The following is a 19,141-nucleotide window of genomic DNA, read 5'->3' as shown; positions in this document are numbered from 1 at the left end:
GGCAATGAGATATTGATGAACAAGCATCAAGTGAGAAAACTGATAAGGATTATTAGCAAAAAGATACGAATGGTGGTAAGCAAATTATTTGTTTATGCTCTATCCAACACAACAGTGAGCTGTAGGATGGTAACTACAAACTCTGCAGCCTTCTCTTTTTACTGCCCATAATGAGTTGTTAGACAACAATGTTTGAATCTTTTTCGTTCCCAGTGGTTCCCGAAGCAGTTCACTCAATATTACCTCGCAAAGTACATGATTGGTGGACACGCAATAAAGGTTAAAGTATTTCATCCAGACTACAATGAGCATCGAGAAGTCCTAATGAAGACAGTGAAGGATGGACGGGTATCCATCACAAGGGGTTGGCCTAGAGTCATGCGCGCCTTACGCATGGGGGCACAATATGGGCATTCCGCTTCACCTTCTCCAGCAACCAGAAATGTCTTTCGCCTCTCTCTTTACAGTCTTTAGTATAACTGTGGTTCATCATTCTTTACTTGGTGCTTCTGTAGTTCTTTAGTGTATGTACCTGTGCATCGAATTATGGATTCGTGGTTGAACCTATATTTGTAAACATGGTTCGATATGAAATAAGTGATTGCCTACTTTCAAATTCAAAACATGTGATTTTTAAATTAGGGATTAATTGGATTAATTATGCATTAATTAGGGATTACACTGCACACGATTTGCGAAAGCGAGACGTGTGCGATATACATGGAGATCAGGAACGTTTCTAGGATCCACTACGTGTGCGATCAATCTCCACTGCACACACGACTTTTTCTTGAAAACTGTTTGCGTTAGGCCACCTTGCGCAAACGTTTACCATATAAAAAGTGTGTGTGATGGACAATATTTGCCACACAGTTTCTTCCACACACCATGTGATACATTCAATAACACAAACGATTTAACGAGAAAAATTATGTGTGATGTACCTATGAACATAAACGTTTTCCTTGGAGCGACTGTGTGGGATGTATATACGAACGAAAACGTTTAGCGGGGACTGACTGTGTGGGATGTACTTGCGACCGGAAACAATTTCGCCGTGTAATTGTATTTTTTAGCTCTACCATACATATTTACGTATTTGAGCCCTCGCCGGTCGCACATGTTCTTATTTTGCCGAGCCTGTGTGCCAGGGAGGCATATCTCCGACAGTTTCTGGGTCATGTGGGAAGGACCCCCTATCGCCCACACTCACTTGGCGACGGTTCCAAATGTCATCGTGGAAAGGGGTTAAAAACCGTTTATTTAGGACCGACGCGCACCGGTGTATACCGGATGGTGGTGAGGGAGGACTGGTGCCGCCCATCCACGCCTTCACGACGCTGTCGGCGACCACTGGACCTCCGACCAGGTCGCCCTGCCTGCCCGTGCGCCATCCTCATCGGATCCGGCGAGATCTGCCTGCAATCCTTGCTGCCGTCTCCTTCCGAGCTGCATGAGTCTCCGGCCCTTGTTGCTCCCGGACGTCCCCGCCTCTTGCCCGTGCATCATCCTTGTTGAATCCGGCTAGAATTCTTGCTGCCGTCGCCCTCTCAGCCGCCTAAAGTCTTCGCCGCTGCGGGATCTAGCTCCCTCGGTTCTGAAACAAAGGCCTAATTGCAAAAAAAAAACCCGTGGACGCAGAGGGGTTGCTCTTGAGCGTCTGATCAAGAGCGAGGACGCTTGCACGCAATAGGTCGGCTGAAAGTAAGTTTCCTTTATACTAACTTTGTATACTAACTTAGTTACTCCCAATTTTTTTCTCAAAAGTTAAACGAACACAACATTCTGGCCCAGTTTCAGTTGTCCAGCGGGCCGTTTCTCACCGATCGAGTCGTATATAGCCCAAGTCCCACACGAACATCAATCTCGAGCCCGCAGTCGCACCCGCCCCCGCCCCCGCAGCCGCCATCGACCAAGAGCGGCGGCGACCGGTCGGCGGGCGACTCGGTTCCCCTGATCCCCTCCGGTATGGACGGCCAGGCTTCACACCCCGTCGCCGTCGCACCCGAATCCCTGCCGCAGCCACCTCCGCATCTGGAGACGGAGGCGGAGGATGACCCCGTCGTCGTCCCCGACGCCTCCGATGCCGCTTCTTCGGAGCCTTCCAAGGTCGGCGCCCTTTCGACGTCGCCTCTTATTAAGGCGGAGGACGACCCGGTCGTCGTCCCCGACTCCGTCGAACTCGCTTCTTCGGAGGCCTCCGTGGTTAGCGCAGGTGGTGTAGTGCCGCCGCCACCGCCGTCGCGGCCTCTTGATGCGGAGGAGGATTCCCTCATCGTCCCCGACACTTCCGAGGCCGTTCCTTCGGAGGCCACCAATGTTGGCACAGGTAGCGTGGTGCCCCTGTTACCATCTCCACCTCTTGAGGCGGAGGACGACCCCCTCATCGTCCCCGTTATTGATGCCTCTTCGGAGGCCTCCGACGTGGTTACCTCTGGTGTCGTGCTTACGGACGAGCTCCGTGACAAGATAGTTAAACAGGTATACCAATGGTAGCCCGGTCTTTGATACTTGGTTCGCGTGAGAATGCTGAGTATCGTGTTCTCTTTAGTTAGCACTTAGCACCCTTCATATAGATATATAAATGCATCCTCTTGTAGTTCGTGTCACAGGAATCTTATAATCCTGTATTCGTGCAAACAAATGATATTCTGAATGCTGTGCTTGTTAGAAGGTAACATGTTCCAAATTTGCAGGTGGAGTACTACTTCAGTGATGAGAATCTTCCCACAGATGAGTTTATGTTGAAATTTGTGATGAAGAACAAGGAGGGCCTTGGTAATGGTAAGTAGTGTGCCATTGCCTTAGGACATACATGTAATGAAAACACTCTGTACCACGGTGCTCAGGAGTTGACATATTCTAGTTCCTAGTTGTGTTAGGTTTGTTTATGAGACAATAGGCATGTAAAATGGATGAACTATTCTGGCTGTTTTCAACTGCTTACAACGAGTGTTTTTATTCTAACGTCACCATTATATTTGTCAACCACGTTATTTGAACTTGTATTAGAAACAAGCTTTTGTTGTTCATCTGTTTTTGTGGAACATTTTTGCCCTAGAAGGCTAGAATTTGCTGCATTTTCAGCAGTACATGTTCAATTTGAAGGCCTTTTTCGGCATCTGTTTTTGTGCAACATTTTTGCATGCCAACACATCATGGTGCATGGTCTAGCTCTGCAAACTCAGTCCTCAGGATTACTGCCTTTGTAAACATGATGTTTTGCTCTTGCCCTAGCTTTGTTATGTCTAGTGGAATGGAGATGAAAATGATGAAATGTGACAGGTACTTATGATGAGGCTTTTACATGGGTACTCATGGTGCAGCTTTGTTTAGTTGTGCCGAGAAGCTGGTCTAGACCTCTGTGAATATTGCATATACTTTGTTCTGATTCACTCCATTCTATTCAAACAAGTAGAGATCATGGGTGGTGTCCTGTGGAATAACTATTGGGCTTCATTGTTTATTTCTGTTTCTTTAAGATCTATCCATAGCATCTTGTCAGTTCCCTTTGATGGTTTCTGTTAATTTGCCTTGCTTTTGGTTTGATTTGGGAGTTTGGGACCATGAAGATAAATACATCTGATCCTGTGGTTGACAGATGTTGCCTGGTCTTCCACCACGGTAGCTCTGTCAAGATTATCTCCCCAGGAATATGATATGTACCTTACTCATCTGAGTTGTCCCTTAGCCTACAATGAAGCAGCTTTTTGACCTAGGTCTGGCATGTCTGGACCCAGTGCACGCAGGAACAAAAAAATTTACTTACCGAAATTTAGCTCCATAATTTCGTTAAGATGGATTGGTTTTTTCTTTTATTGGTATTGTTCTGTGTGTGATGGTGGCCGAGTCGCATTTTCAAATTTCACACGAAGCAACATAAGGTGAATGGTTAATGAATATCGTACTCCCTTAAACATAAATAAATAAATGAAGATCTTACAAAGTACAAGAAAATATGCAATTTGCATAGGCATAATTTGTGGAATATTATGATGCGAGGACTGAACCAAATAGTTCCTTTGAAATGAAATATGAAAACATATGTGATCTCTAGTTACAAAGTAACCAAACAGAATGGCAGAAATACTGCACTTTCTTTTGCCAGGCACGGAGTTGCTTTTGTTTTTAGACATATACATCATATATGTTTGATATTTGCTGGAACATGATTGATCTATGATATTTGCTGGAATTTTGTATGCACACACTATACTAAATAACACTTATGAAGTAACCTAAAGCCCTAAACAGCATTCCATTAAGCACCCATTTGGATGTAAACTATGTTTTATTTAGTTTTTCTTTTGGTTCTACGTTTGTGGATTTCTATTGTGCTGTGTTTTTTCAATATTTAGTGTTGCTCGGCAGTTATTGTACTTCAGCCCATATTTAATAGATGTGCATCATGGTTTGATTTGGATGAACATTTCATATAGTGTGTCATAGAAATGTAGAATGCTCTCTTCTAATGGTGTGTTATTCTTTACAATAGTTCCGCTTGGAGTTATTGCATCATTCAGGAAAATGAAGAAACTTGTTCAGGACCACTCGACAATTGAAGCTGCCCTTAGGACATCATCCAAGCTGGTAATATTTTGCTCTTTTGTTCTCTTTGCTGGCACTTTGGAGATCATACAGATGGAAATACGTGCGGGCTACTTGATATGCACTTGTAATTGTCATCTTGTCTTATTAGGTTGTGAGCTCTAATGGGAAAAGGGTCAGAAGGTTACATCCCTTACCATGCAATGAATTGAAAGACGTGAAGGTGAATTTCTGATTCCTTCCATACTGGAATGTTTAACTTTATCCTCTTTAACAATGTTTTAACTTTTAACTTAAAACCATTTTTCAGAAAAGGACTGTTGTGATGGAAAATCTACCTCTGGATTTCGCCCTGGAGAGTGTACAGGAGAAATTTGGATCAGTTGGCAAGTATGTTAGCTGGACACTTGTAGTAGTCTGTGCTTGTATTGCAGTTGGTAATTTTTGGTGTGACATTCTGAAAGCAGTTAATAACTAATGCTACATCATTCTGAAACTGAACTTTATCGTTTTATGTACCAGGATTATGAAGATAACCATCCATGATCCACATGCAGTTGGTGAATCTGCAGCATCGAAGAAGCCTGACTTCATGTTGAGTAATAAGGTATGCTCTTACTGATAATTTATGGCTGTTGTTGATTTTATACCTGTCAATACATAGCTCTTCACATTTTTTATTAACCTGTATTTACCAATTACCACTCTATTGTAACTAGTTATTCAATGGAAATATATATGCATTCTGTTTAATTAAGTAATAACTTCATTCGTCTCTACATATTAAGAAAATTATCTTTAGTGCTGAATCAAGTAACTTGAGGGTTGTGCAGGTACATGCCATTGTTGAGTATGAAGCAGTGGAGGCAGCTGAGAAGGCTGTAAGTTATTCATCTCTTATTCAATGACCCATTCGGTGCTAATCGAAGAGCTATACATCTAGTATAATTACCTTCTTTTTAAGATGTTTTGAAAATTTTATTATATTAGGTGGCAACCTTAAACGATGAGAGGAACTGGAGAACTGGGATGAGAGTCATACTCCTGGCTAAACGAAGTGTAGTGGGATCAGGAAAGAATATCCAGTCTTCAAAAGAAAATCATGGCACATGTTTGAGAAAGAACAACGAGGGCCAGTTTTCAAAAGAAGTACAGCAGTCGGTATCAGAAAAAAATGGTGGTGCTGATTCAGGAGAGGTTGCTTCAGATAAGGAGAATGTGAACTCTGATGTTAACCATGAGGTCTGAATTTTTCAATACTTATTCCTTTCCTGCTCTGTTGTATGATTGAAGGTTTAGTTTCCTGTATTTTAGTGCATCATTTGTTGCCTGCGTACTTCCATGCTGATAGTCTGGTCCTTTTTTCTTGTACTGTGCACATGCTGCAAACTAGAACTATATATGCATAGTTTCAGAAGAAAGCTGATACCCTGTTGTCCACATCTACAGGAAGTGCGCCAACAACAAAGGGCAAATGCTAGCGGTGGTCGAAAAGGCAGATACAGAAGCCAAGGAAAAGGTCTGAGTGGACAAGGTATTCTACTTAATTGTCACCTACTAAAATTTTGGATCTGACTATGGTTTGTACTTCTGTAGTTATAGAACAACATCCGTTTGTATGTCCATTTGAACACATAAGTTGAGTTTATTCCCAAATCAACACATAAGAGAAGCTCGATGGTAAACATGTTAATCTCCGCAAGGGAAGCTGGATTGATCTTTTTATGTCTGCTAAATGCGCACCTAGTCCATGTAACAATGTCGTGTCATCTGTTTCCCCAGCTAGGCCTTTCCATCTTGAGGATTAACGTGGGAATTTCTGTTGGGCTTAAATTTGTGGATACAACCATTGCTTTAGCATGCTTATCCTTTGCATGAGCCAAACTACCCTGATTATCCTTGCATGCACATTCTTGATAACCAAACAGACACGCGGAAGGCAAACCTCATAAGCCTTTGTGCTTTTACACCCTTGACTCTAATTTCCTCATTTATGTTACATAAATATCACTAGAGTCTACCGGACACACGCACTTCTAACATTTTCAATATCCATATAAGGGCATGGCTCATCCCCTACTATTCCTGGTTCTGACTCTGCAAACAAGCCTATTTCTGGGCCAAGAATGCCGGATGGAACAAGGGGCTTCACAATGGGGCGCGGGAGATCGCTTCCACTTCCGAAAGCCGAGAAGGCCCAGAAGACTGAGGAATAGAACTTCATACAAATGGGTAGTGCTTTTTCATGCCACTTTGTAAGGATGTAAGCATAACCATGCTTCTATGCTACATTTCCTTTATGACTTGTACACGGAAAAGCCCCCCGTTGCCTTTTTTGAAATAACTGTCACTTCAGTTGGAGATTTCACACGTGGCTGGTCCTTTACCACCTTACTAGTATAGTACTACTATGTATATTTGTGACAAGCTGAAACCTGGTTTGATGACTGCCAAAGCTTTGCCGGTTGTCATATGCTTTGGCTTGGAAATGTCTGCTTAGGCTATTTATGTCGATCTGGTTGTGCATATTTGAATCGCAAAAAGGAGAGGAAGTTATTAAGGGGCTTTGCGCTCTGGTGTTGTATTGTTGCTGCTGAATGCTGACTGGATAAGTGTTGCGCCAACAATAATGAATGGAGATCGAGATCACATCCTGCAGCTTGGTCTTTCTTTGATTTGGGCCAATTCTGCTGCTTGGTCCTGCGCTAAGGGCCTACCACGTTGGGAACCTGCTGTGTTGCTCGTCGTTGGGCCCTTGCCGCCTCAGCGTTCTTGTGCGTTGTGTCGATTCCAGTCTTGACTAGTCAAGAAAGGGCCAGTAGTTTTTTTGCAAGTAGTCACACTACGGTTGATATTTGTACTTGCTGCTGTTCTACCTTTTTGTACGGCTTTTTTTTGAAAATCGAGGCAAAAAGGCTTGCCTCATATATTAATTATAAGCAGAGAGCAGAGTTTGTTACAATAGACCCCCCCCCCCCCTACACGGCATGAAGGATTACTCACGTAAAATAATAGACCCTAATTTTCTTCTCCGGCGGTGACCCAAAGATTACCTCGTTGGTAATGATAGTGAGCAAAATTGGCGGTGGGGCGCTCTTATGCCGGAAGACCCGAGCATTTCTTTCATTCCAGATGATCGAAGTCACGAGCATGGTCAAGGAGGCCATCGCCTTTCTATCGGGGACTTCTGTGTCGGTCACACTTTCCCACCAAGTTTTGACGGAAACATTCAAATGCCACAAGGAGGTGTCCATTTGCTCAACCCGTAACTTCTCAATGACCATCTTCCAAAGCCAAATGGTGTAGCGGCACTTGAAGAAAAGGTAGGGTCCGCTCTCTTGCTCCCTTTTACAAAGAGGACAAAGACCACAATTTGGACATCCCTACTTGGTAAGCCTGTCGGCTGTCCAGATTCTATCTTGGGTATCCAACCAAGCAAAGAACTTTGCCTTTGGCGACGTCCAGACCTTCCAAATCATGTGCTCCATGGGAGAGAGGACCAACCCAAGAAATTGTGCTTTATAGGTGGAGGCTGCAGTGTAGTGTCCATCGGCCTTGCGCTTCCATATAATAGTATCCTCGGCAAGCTCATCAAGATGGAAGTTATGTAGGAGCGTCCAAAGGGTGAAGAATTGCCGCATGTGCTCGATGGAGATGACCGTGGAGGGGTTGATCTTGAGAATCCAAGCATTGTTTTTTAGGGCCTCCCGCACCTTCCAATTTTTTTCCTCATGGAAGCCTCAAAGATTAGGGGAGCAACATCCTTTGGTTTGGTTCCATGTAGCCAAGGGGAGTCCCAGAAAGGTGTTTTCGCCCCATTCCCGACGGTAATGGTGGTCGAGGCGTAGAAGAAGTATAGGCCCTCCTCGTCACATGGGTTGCCCAAACCGACCCACATCTTGTTTGGCTCCGTCCATTCGAACCATGGCCATCTCAATCGCATGGCGCGAGCAAACTTGTCGGTGTTGAGAACCCCAAGGCCACCATACTCCCGCGGGCGGCAAACGATTTTCCAATTTACTTTGCACTTTGCACCCGTGGTTCTATCTGTCCCAGACCAAAGGAAAGCTCGTTCTATCTTGTTCACATTTTGCAAGGTGCTCTGTGGGACGACCAACGAAGTGATAAAGTAGACCACGAGAGAGGAGATGACAGATTTTACTAGAGCTGTACGCCTAATGGTTGTTATGTTTTGCACTTCATAAGTAGCCAACTTGCTCGCAAACAAGAAATTGGAAGTCCGTCTTCTTCAGTTGCCAGACAGATAGGGGAAAACCAAGTACGGCTTAAAAAAAGGGATCTTCCGATTTTCTATAGGTGGAAGATCCATTAGTCTCGCGTGAACTTTTTCCGACCAGTATGAGGTTGGCATTATTGTCTGGAGATGCCAGTTTGTTTAGATATTCAAGGCGGTCAGCTTACCGGAGCTCGTTTCGTGGACGAAGTAGAAGGCGGCATTTCAGCCATCCGTGGCTGGCACCATGTTGGATCTCGGGCGACCACACTCCGGGATGGTAAAAAAGCAGCAGCTGGTGCCACGAGGCCGCAAAATGATTCGCCGTTGCGGTGGCACCCATCTCCCTCTCGCCCATGTCGCGCGCCGTGGCAGGGCATGCAAGGGGCCGGCACGGTGGCAGGACCGCTCCTTGCCGGCACGCCCGGCAGGAGCATGACCCAAACATGTAGGCACTGCTCCATAGTCATACCTAATTACATTGATCTAAGAGCATGGTTAATAATACAACCAACTGCTGGCTATAATGGCTATAAGATATTGCTATATCATCTTTAGCTAACACATAGTCACTCATACAACAAAGTTAGCTAAGGTAGTTATAAGATTATTACTTCCTTCGTTCTTATTTGCTCCGCATGTTAGATTTAACTGAGGTCAAACTTTGTAAAGTTTGATCAAGTTTATAGAAAACAATAAAAACATTTATTATAACAAATCTATATGATGTGAAAGTACATTCAATAATGAATCTATTTGTTATTGTATATGTTAATATTTTTGTATAGAAACTTTGTCAAAATTTATAAAGCTTGACTTTGATCAAAGCTAATACGTGAACTAAATAAAAACAGAGGGAATAGTACCTTTTCTCATCTTCTCTCTATCTCTTTCTTTATATTTATTGCATCTGTACGGAAGTACGCATATAGCCAGTCTCTTGCATGAAAACCCACCCCTTTAGGCAAAATTGCATGTCACCCTTCTTCATATAGGCAAAATTACCATACAAGCAGGCTATAAGTCTGCTATTGTACTTGGTCTAACTATTCGACGGAATGCACGCTAGAGTGGGCGAATTTTGTTGCCAATTTTGGTTTCTGAAACAATCGTCCAAAGAAAAATGAACGAACGCATGTGCTTCACCAGCAAAATCAAGCCGGACCTAAAAGGTTTATCCACCCTCTCTGTAGATTTAAGCACCAGTCCCACGTGGTAGACGACATGTACGTACACCGGTAGGCTCGTGTCTACACTCCACGGTGCTATCTACTCTCGCGCTAGCCACTAGCCACTCTACCGTGGTACCAACAGAAACAGTACGGACCAACGGACCTTCACTATACTGGGATCTACCACGGCACGGCGGCTGCTGCTGGGTTGAGCAGTCCAGGAGCCGAGGACACGGGCTGTTTTCTCCCCACTCCTTCCTCGTGTTTCACCTTTGCACCGGATCAACCATGGTCATTTTTCTTTTCGAAAAGGATCAATCATGGTCATGCTTTCTAGAATTCTAGTACAGCTGCAAACTGTGGAATCGATGTGGACCGAGCTCTCTTGCAGCGTCTCGGGCGGCTGAACCCGGCCGGCCAGCTAAAGCTGCCACACTGATCATCAATGGTGAACAGGCCGACCCTTGGAACTAGTAGGCGACGTGGTCAGTCGGTCAGCCCCATGTCTGCACGGGAAGCACAACAACTTAGTCGATGGAGACTGCCGCAGACCATCTGCTTGAGCACAACATGTCACATATCCCACATATATCGGTATGGAGAAAAACAAACGCCAATTACAACTTTTCTCGAGTATGTATGTCTGGGAAATGGATCTCAGATGTGTATGTATACGTGCTATGGATAGATGCTACGTGGATCATAAATTCCCAATTGAGGTTTAGCTATGCCATTTATAGATTCCATTTTAGATTTGCAATTGGGCGGGGAGGCATTACTAGAAAAAGGCTAATTAGTGGCACACCTATTTTTGCCATTAATGACGCATTATAGATGCGCCGGTAGTAACAAATAGTAATGGCGGGTCACTATGGCTTAATCTCGGGTCAATATGGTTAATCTCAAGTCAAATCGCATTTGAGCACGCTTAACTTCGCAGTTCTATCCAACCCCAGCACCAACTCACTTAACAGGCACTTGTTAATATATCTATCATATCAATCATATTAAACCTTGTTGATGTCTAGGACTTTGTTCATGTTCATAAGTGTGATGAAATTTTGAAAAAAAATTTCAAACTTCCTGGTCATATTATGTATCATATTTTGAAAAAAAATTCAAAAATAAAATAAAATTTGGAACCAATTTTTTCTTCTGTTACTAGTGGTGCACCTAGCAAATGATGCGCCACTACTAAGTTTGAATTTTTTTTCATCCCCCCCTCTATATCTTAAAAGCCCCGTATCTTTCGTTCTGTTAGGTTTTTGAGGATTCTGAAATTCAGATGTAACTTTTTGAGTAGATGATTTTTCATATAAAAAAACTTTTTAATCCGAGTTCGTATGCATAAGTTATGCCCATTTTACTAAATCCAGAAAGATTTTGCAAATAAAGTCGAAATTCATATTTGTAAATTTTCCCAACAACTAGACCACATATCACATGGGAAACTTATTTTCTTTTATTTTTTATATTTCCATCATTTTCTTTTATTTTTTCTAAAACTAAAAAGGCGGTGGGGGGTGCAAAGAATGTTAGTAATGACGCACCACCTAACAATACGCCATTAGTAACCCTGGTTAATAATGGTGCACCTGTTACGTGATGCGCCATTACTAGTTTTGCAAAAAAAAATAAAAAAAAATTGTTAGTAGTGGCGCACCGTGGTTGTGGTGCGCGATTACTAGTTTTGAAAAAATAAATAAAAAAATGTTAGTAATGGCGCACAGAGTGTGTGGTGCACCATTAGTAGTTAAAACTAGTAATGGCGCACTATGCCCTGGTGCGCCATTACTAGTTTTGGAAAAAAATTTGTTAGTAGTGCCGCACCGTGAGTGTGGTGTGTCATTAGTAATATGGACATTAATGACGTACCTACACATGGTGCGTGGCGCATCACATATGTGGTGCGACATTAATGTCCATATTAGCTATAGCCCTTTTCCTAGTAGTGAGGACCTCATCTACCTATGCATTAATCTCCGAGAACTTCCGAAGGGGCAGCCTATCGTCCCTAGTAGGCTAGTGGCGATGAACATGAGTGGATTGGATGCACGGAGCGACACATTAAGACGGCGTGGGGTGGTATTGGACGAGAGGTAGGAGAAGCCATGATTTGCTGAGAGTAGATTGAGAGTGAAATCATCTGGTTTGAATGTAGAGGAGATTCGTTCATAACTAGTAATTGCTAGCTCTAACGCAGATGATGGTATGGAGTGTCATAACAAACAACATATGGTAAACCATCTGTTGCTATGTTGGGCGACATATCGAAAGGCGTGAAGCAATGTTGCATCTATCGGTTGGGACCAGGTGGGGTGAAGGGGAGGTGACATGAAGATCGTGAGCACTAACTAAACTTTAATGGTAAAGATAAAGACATCAGTAGATTTTTTGAAATCTTAAATTCCTACAATTTTTCATCTATAATAACTCTAACTAATTTTTTTTTGACAAATTCAATGCACGTGTCAAAGACTAGTAACGTGCACTTGCAAGTTGAATCTTTATGTGTTAGTAATGGCTAGTAACATGCGCCACCTACAAGCTGAATCTTTGTGCTTCCTGCAAGAAATACACCACCGGTAGATTGTGAGTTAAGTATGAGATCTAGAGGCATTAAGTTGTGCATGTTTTTGTTTATTTTGAGTGGATTTGTGTACGTTGATCCTATAGAAAATACCGAATCTCTCTATATAAAAACCAACCCGCGAATGGACTAACACACTCAAATCTTTAGTTGTCAACTAGAGAGTGGATAAGAGGATGTGGGAGTATAGCGTTGTCAGATACGGTCACTTCACTACGAATGGGATGCATCAGAAATTCGATTTGAACGACAGATGATGAGCGATCGAGTTTGCAAGTTTGAAATGTTACGATAAGTTATTTGGTTCCTCTGACAACATTTTGACCGTTCTTCTTCTTCATTTCCAGGAGGTCTTTCGTTCTAGACTTCTAGTAGACTTATAGCCAGACAACATACTTTGTGTTGCGTTCTTTTAAGAGCGGAATTGTTTTCCCTTTTATTCTCCTTTTTCAATAGTACCATGTGCATCTAAGTGTAAGGCCACACCATAGTGAGATGTTGCAACACCACCACGTGTGCTCTGCCATAGTCATATGCTTTTTTGGGGTATTTAATTATAGAAATGTAAATCCACATTTTCACATCCATATTCTTTACCATTGATCCTGTACGTGTGGCACAAAACATGCACCTCTATATGTTTTTGATCAACCACGTAATTTGTAGATAACTCAACGACTCTTGTGCGACATAGCCCTGGACGATGACACACCACAAGTGTATGGGGTTTGATTATAGAATTTTTTTTGAAATTAAGAGTGTCAAATCCAACAAGGTGCAGATGATATTAGCTTGTGGAAAATAGTTAGCATCTATTGCGAACGTTGAATAAAGAGACGGTAGTATTTTTGATGGTTCAGATGATTACAAGAATGAAATCACAATAAGTAGACTCGAGGACGATGCCCCTTTATTGACGCATCGTAGTGCTTGAACCCTTCTCATTCAAGGTGGGCCCTTCTCCTGCGAAGGAACACTCCTAATATGGATGCCCCTCAACCATGCACCGTCGCCTCATGATACTTCTCCTGCCTGCCACCTCTCTCCTCCTTGTTGTATAATTATCCACTGATATGTCACTTGTGTTCTCCGACGTACTCAACTTCTTAAGGTATATTGTAACCCGATATTTTGCAAGTGCACATGACTAGTTAACCTAAGATAAGTCAGAGAAAATACATATATTTTGTACAGATTGTTTTCAACTTTTTAGGGTTATAGGTTGCCCTGATTTCATTTCATTGAAACCATGCAGAGTTAGAGGAAAACAACACACATGGGCGTAGCCAGGCCCCGGGCAATAAGGGACATGGTCTGGGGGCTGGGGCGTGGCTAGGAAGTCCTTTGTGTACTGTAGACAAGTGTCACTGTAGCAGCCATAATTACTGTAGCTAAGAAGGTTGGCCCGGGGCGTGGCCCAGACCTTGCTATTCCACTGACAACACACACACAAGGACTATCTATTGTTCAGTCAACTTTCAAATAGTCATTTTTCAGTTAAGACCGTCTCGTCCTTTTTTCCTTGCACGTGATTGTCAGCGTTGATTTAGGAGGGAAAAAATTCAAAAGTCTAACAAACCGCAAAACAGGGGAAGTGTCTTACGACAACGTCTACTATCATATTTAAGTTTCATGCTCCGACATTCGAAACTTTCTATAGATGTATGCCTTGATGGTCATTAGAACTAACTGAGGGTGTGTTTGGTTGAAGGCCAGGTATGGATGGGTTCTCATCCTCCAATCTTTTTGGGTTGAGAACAGTCAAGCCATGTATTTGACTGTATGCAAGAGATGATTCATTTGAGATGAGACCACGGGCTAGAACCACAGCCTCTTCACATGGCCATCCATGCAAAGGGTGGCAGCTTCATCTGACGGATTTTAGCGGGTCCGGAATCTTTGAGGTATATTCTATATAGTTGACCGAGACAACACGTTAGCTTTGTAACCGAACACCAGAAAATGGACGATCCCAACCCGTCCCTCTCTCTCGTTTCAACTGAACACACCCCAAGGCCATGTCCAGCGCAGGTGCCTGTGCACCGGTGCTAGATGCGCCGCATCTCAAAAATTTTGTTGCGTCCCAACGCAGAGTGCTTTTTACGGGGGTGCTAGCTGGGCTTTTTTTCTTCTTCTTTTGTGTAGCTCGAACAGAGACTTCACACAAATTCGCTTGCCGTGTAAACCACTGCGACACAGACCATCTCATGTCCAATTCGCAGTGCGACAGTTAAAGACGTAGACAACAGAGACTAAACTTAAACATTAATTCGCAAAAAATCCTACAGTCCATTTATTGGGTCGAATCAACGACCTCCTACAACTGAATTTTTCGAAATTATGAATATTTTCTTCAAAATAAAAACATTTTTTGAATTTTCGTACAATTTTTGTAAAACAGGAACATTTTAATGATGTGAACAAATTTGAAAAAAGGGAACATTTCTTGAATTTGTGAACATTATTTGAAGCTTCCAGAACATTTTTTGAATTTGTGAACAAAATTGAAAAACATGAACTATTATTGAATTTGTGAACAAATTAGGAAAGCTGGAACATTTTTTTCAATTCCCAAACATTTTTTGAATCTTGAGAACAAATTTGAAACACAGAACAATTTTGAAAAATCCTGAACAAATTTGGAAGCGCAAACATTTTTTTAAAGTACGAACATTTTTTGAATTTTGAGAACATATTTTGAAACGAAGAACAATTTTGAAAAATTCGGAACAAATTTGGAAGCGCGAACATTTTTTGAATGTGTGAACAAAAACTTGAAATTCGGTCTGAATTTTGAAAGATTTGTACCTTTTTGTGTAACGAGAACAGATTTTGAATTTTTAGAACATTTTTTGGAAACACGAACATAATTTAAAATTTTTCAATTTTAAAAAAAAGATAAGAAAAGAAAAAGAAATAAAAAAGAAAATCGTAATTTTTTGTAAAACCACGAACAAGTTCTGAGAAAGAAAAATAAACTTGAAAAAGAAAATGAAACAAAAAACAAAAACGAAAAATATGAAAAAGAAATAGGAACGAAAAAAAAGAAATGAAAAAACAATAGAAAGCCGAAAAAGAACCAGAAGAAGCGATACAGGCAAAAAACCGGTTCAGGGAACCTTCTAGAAAGTTCCCAAAACTGGTTGGACGCAATATGTATTAGTGGGCGGCCCAGGTTTGTCGCTCGCTGCGCTGCCCTGTGCGGTAGCCCGACATTTTGCCGCAGCGAGCGGCGAATAGGGATTTCCCTCGTGCAATCCAGTCTATAGAAAAAACTTGGTTTTTTTCTCAAGCACCTGCCGTTGTACAGGGCCTAAGGCCTTGTACAATGTTAGGTGCTTAGAAAAATAAATCAGGTTTTTTCTGAAGCACCGGTGCCTATTTCTACAGAAGAGACGCCTAAATAAGCATCTGCTTTGTACAAATAAGCACCGGTGCTTAAAAAAAATCTGATTTATTTTTTCAAACACCTGTCTTAAGCACCTTGCATTGTATAAGGCCTAAGAAAGCCTTGTGGCGCTCTCAAGCTGGAGTGACAATACGTGCAAATGCAACATGGCCAAGCCGCATGCATGCACGGAATAATTAGGTCGCTCCCATTAGAAGCAAATCGACCCTTGATCACGGCAAGCAGCACTAGCCATGCATCAATGCCGTCAAGTGGTGCGCGGTCCACATGCATGCCATCCTGCCGATTAATTCGGCACCCACACAGCTGGCACGTCCCACCCCACCCCGCGCTATAAAACGCTTCCCACTGAAATCATCACACCACACCGCACCACCCTGCCATGATCAACACACCACACACACCTGAACAACATTCTCCTCTCCTCTGCACACAAAGGAACGAGCAATATTCAGTATGGAGTGCATCGTGGAGCTGCAGCAGGAGCGGGAGCACTGCGTCACGGAGGTACCGGAGGTCGATGGCGCCGAGCTGCTCCTCGAGCTCCTGGACGCGTCGCTCGCCGCCGAGGAGGAGGAGGAGGCGGCGGCACTCGGCGGCAAGCACCACCAGCTCGGCTTCCCGGCCGAGGACGTCGGCGAAGGCTGGGTCGACGACGGCCTACAGGAGCTGAACTCGATCCACCCGCACCAGGAGGCGGGCTGCGAGGACTGCGGGCTCGACGGCATCGTAGTGTCCGGCTTCGACGGCTGCGGGTGCTCGCCGGGGCCGTACGTCCTGGACGACGTCGGCAACGCCGTGGGGTACTGGGCGGAGGAGATGGAGGGCGCCGGCTTTGGCTTCTTCAACGGCGACTGCGTGGGGGAGTGGTACTCGGACGGCATGGCCGTGGAGTGGGACGAAGGGAGAAGCTACTGCTCCTTCTACCCATCCTACGGCGCCGAGGCGTCCGCGGAGCAACCGTACATCAGTCCATTGTGGGAGTGAACGTAGTCTCTATCGTGACAAAAAAAATCTAGTAGTCTGGCTAGAAGTGTGTGAGAGACTTTTTTTTTAGCTAGAAGTGTGTGAGAGACTTTTTTTTAGCTAGAAGTGCGTGTGAGCCCTTTTTTTAGCTAGAAGAGTAGAAGTGTGTGTGAGCCTTTGTCCAAAAGTGTGTGAGCCTTTTTTATTGAGCCAAAAGTGTGTGTGAGCCGTGAACAGTGTCTCTATCTAGTAGATACCCGTGGGCCATGGTAGATTGGCCCGTGGGCTTTGCATGTCATGTCTGCATTTTGCGAATTTAGCACGACCTGAATTTGCTGAAGAGAGCATGAGGCCCTCAGGTTATCTGGGAAACAATGGCGTGCAGAGGGGCGCCGAGGATCTCCTCATCCAACAGTTCGTGGTGGCATCAGATGCTAAACAGATTATCAGAGACATCGAGCAAGGCAACTATGGAAAACATGCAGTCATCATTAGAGAGATTAATGATCATAGTACTTCTTTTTCTTGTGAATTTATTTTTGAAGGTCAAGGTAGCAATGTAGAAGCTCATGGTTTAGCTAGATATGCTTTGAATTTAGTTTCTAGGCATTATGTGTGGTTTGGCCAACCACATGACGATAATGTTATCCCACATTTTGTGGACTTTGATTAATAAAATTAGGCCTTACCCCTAGGAAAAAGGTGGACTAATTTAGTTCTGCTTGCGACCGTGTCAGAGTTATTTAAGACTCCCTTTATAAAAAATATAAGAGCGTTTAGACAAATAAAGTACAGAGGGAGTAGATTGCTTATATCTGAAATGAGTATGAAACTGTTGATTGGTTGCTTATTTGTTTGCAGTTGACAGTTCTGTTATTTTCTTGGGCATGATTTTTTTCGAAACGGAGGCAAAAGATTTGCCCTATCCATTAAATAAGGAAAGAATAGAGTTTAGAGTGTTTTACAAACACCCATAAAAGGCATGACAATTACTCAACTGACAACAAATTCCCTGGTTTCTTAGCACCCATGGTAACCCAAAGCTTGGCCTCCTCCAAGATGATGTTAAGGAGAATAGGCGGTGGCATGCTTTTGTGACGAAACACTCTAGCATTTCTTTCATTTCAAATGGTCGAAGAGACAAGCATGGTAAGGGAGGCCATGGCAATGCCAAATAGGATTGCTATTGTCGGTTCTCTTGTCCCACTACTCGTTGACGGTTTCGTCAAGGTGCCACGTATAGATATCCATGTGATATAAGCCACCCTTCTCGATGATGGCCCTCCAAAAGCCTAATCGTGTAGCAGCACTTGAAGAAAAGGTGAGCACCTGTTTCTCGCTCCCTCTTGCAAAGAGGGCAAAGGTCACAATTTGGCCACCCGTGCCTCTCCAAGCGATCGGCGATCCAAATCCTATCTTGCAATGCCAACCCAAGCAAAGAATTTAACCTTGGGAGGAGCCCAAACCTTCCAAACATGCAGTCAATGGGAGAGAGGGTCAAGCCAAGGAATTGATCCTTGAATGCGGTGGCTGCCGTGTAAATTCCATCATTCGCATGTTTCCAAACAATTTCATCTTCGACTTGTTCATCAAGGTGGAAGTTATGCACAAGCATCCAAAGAGTGAAAAGTTCCCGAATGTGGTCACCAGAGATAGCGGTGTTGTGGCAGATTTTGAGGATCCATTCATTCCCTCTAAAAGCCTCGTGCACCTTTCAATTCTTCCGTCTCGATGCCTCGTAGATTAGCTGCGCAATGCCCTTGGGCTTGCGCCCAAGAAGCCAAGGGGCGTCCCAAAACGGCGTTCTTGCGCCATCACCCACGGTGATAGTGGTAGAGGCATAGAAAAACTCTAGGTCATCCTCGGTGCACGGGTTGCCAAAACACACCCAAAGTTTGTGGGGCTCCGTCCATTCATACCAAAGGCAACGTAGGCGCAAAGCACGTGCAAACTTGTTTGTATTGAGCACTCCTAAACCACTGTACTCCTTTGGTCTACACACCACTTTCTAATTAACCTTGCAATTGGCTCCTGTTGTTTTATCCGTGTCGGACCAAAGGAAAGCCCTCTCAATTTTGTTTAGGTTATGAAGTGAGCTAGGCGGCACGATGAGAGGCGTGATAGAGTACACCGCTTGAGAGGAGATAACTGTCTTGACGAGGGCCACTACAAAGATAGGGCTGTGCACCAAATCATCGAATGGAAACTGTGAAGGTTGGAAC

At 43.5% G+C, this 19,141-nt stretch overlaps 2 protein-coding genes across 2 annotated transcripts; both read left to right on the top strand.

The window, feature by feature from the left end:
- Positions 1–1,869: 1,869 nt before the first annotated feature.
- Positions 1,870–7,132, top strand: LOC119269035 (la-related protein 6A-like). The gene is made up of 10 exons (XM_037550783.1): positions 1,870–2,481; positions 2,697–2,784; positions 4,496–4,590; positions 4,700–4,771; positions 4,859–4,938; positions 5,071–5,155; positions 5,382–5,429; positions 5,539–5,790; positions 5,998–6,082; positions 6,610–7,132. Exons 1-10 carry the CDS (start codon positions 1,969–1,971, stop codon positions 6,762–6,764), a joined length of 1,473 nt encoding a protein of 490 aa, XP_037406680.1. The 5' UTR covers positions 1,870–1,968; the 3' UTR covers positions 6,765–7,132.
- Positions 7,133–16,329: 9,197 nt separating this feature from the next.
- LOC119272040 lies at positions 16,330–17,212 on the top strand. Its single transcript, XM_037553640.1, has one exon. The coding sequence runs from the start codon at positions 16,410–16,412 to the stop codon at positions 16,938–16,940; it is 531 nt and encodes a 176-aa protein (XP_037409537.1). The 5' UTR covers positions 16,330–16,409; the 3' UTR covers positions 16,941–17,212.
- Positions 17,213–19,141: the final 1,929 nt, after the last annotated feature.

This window comes from Triticum dicoccoides, chromosome 3A (assembly GCF_002162155.2).
Source record: "Triticum dicoccoides isolate Atlit2015 ecotype Zavitan chromosome 3A, WEW_v2.0, whole genome shotgun sequence".
NCBI lineage: Eukaryota > Viridiplantae > Streptophyta > Magnoliopsida > Poales > Poaceae > Triticum > Triticum dicoccoides.
This window is presented reverse-complemented; position numbering and strand designations above follow the sequence as displayed.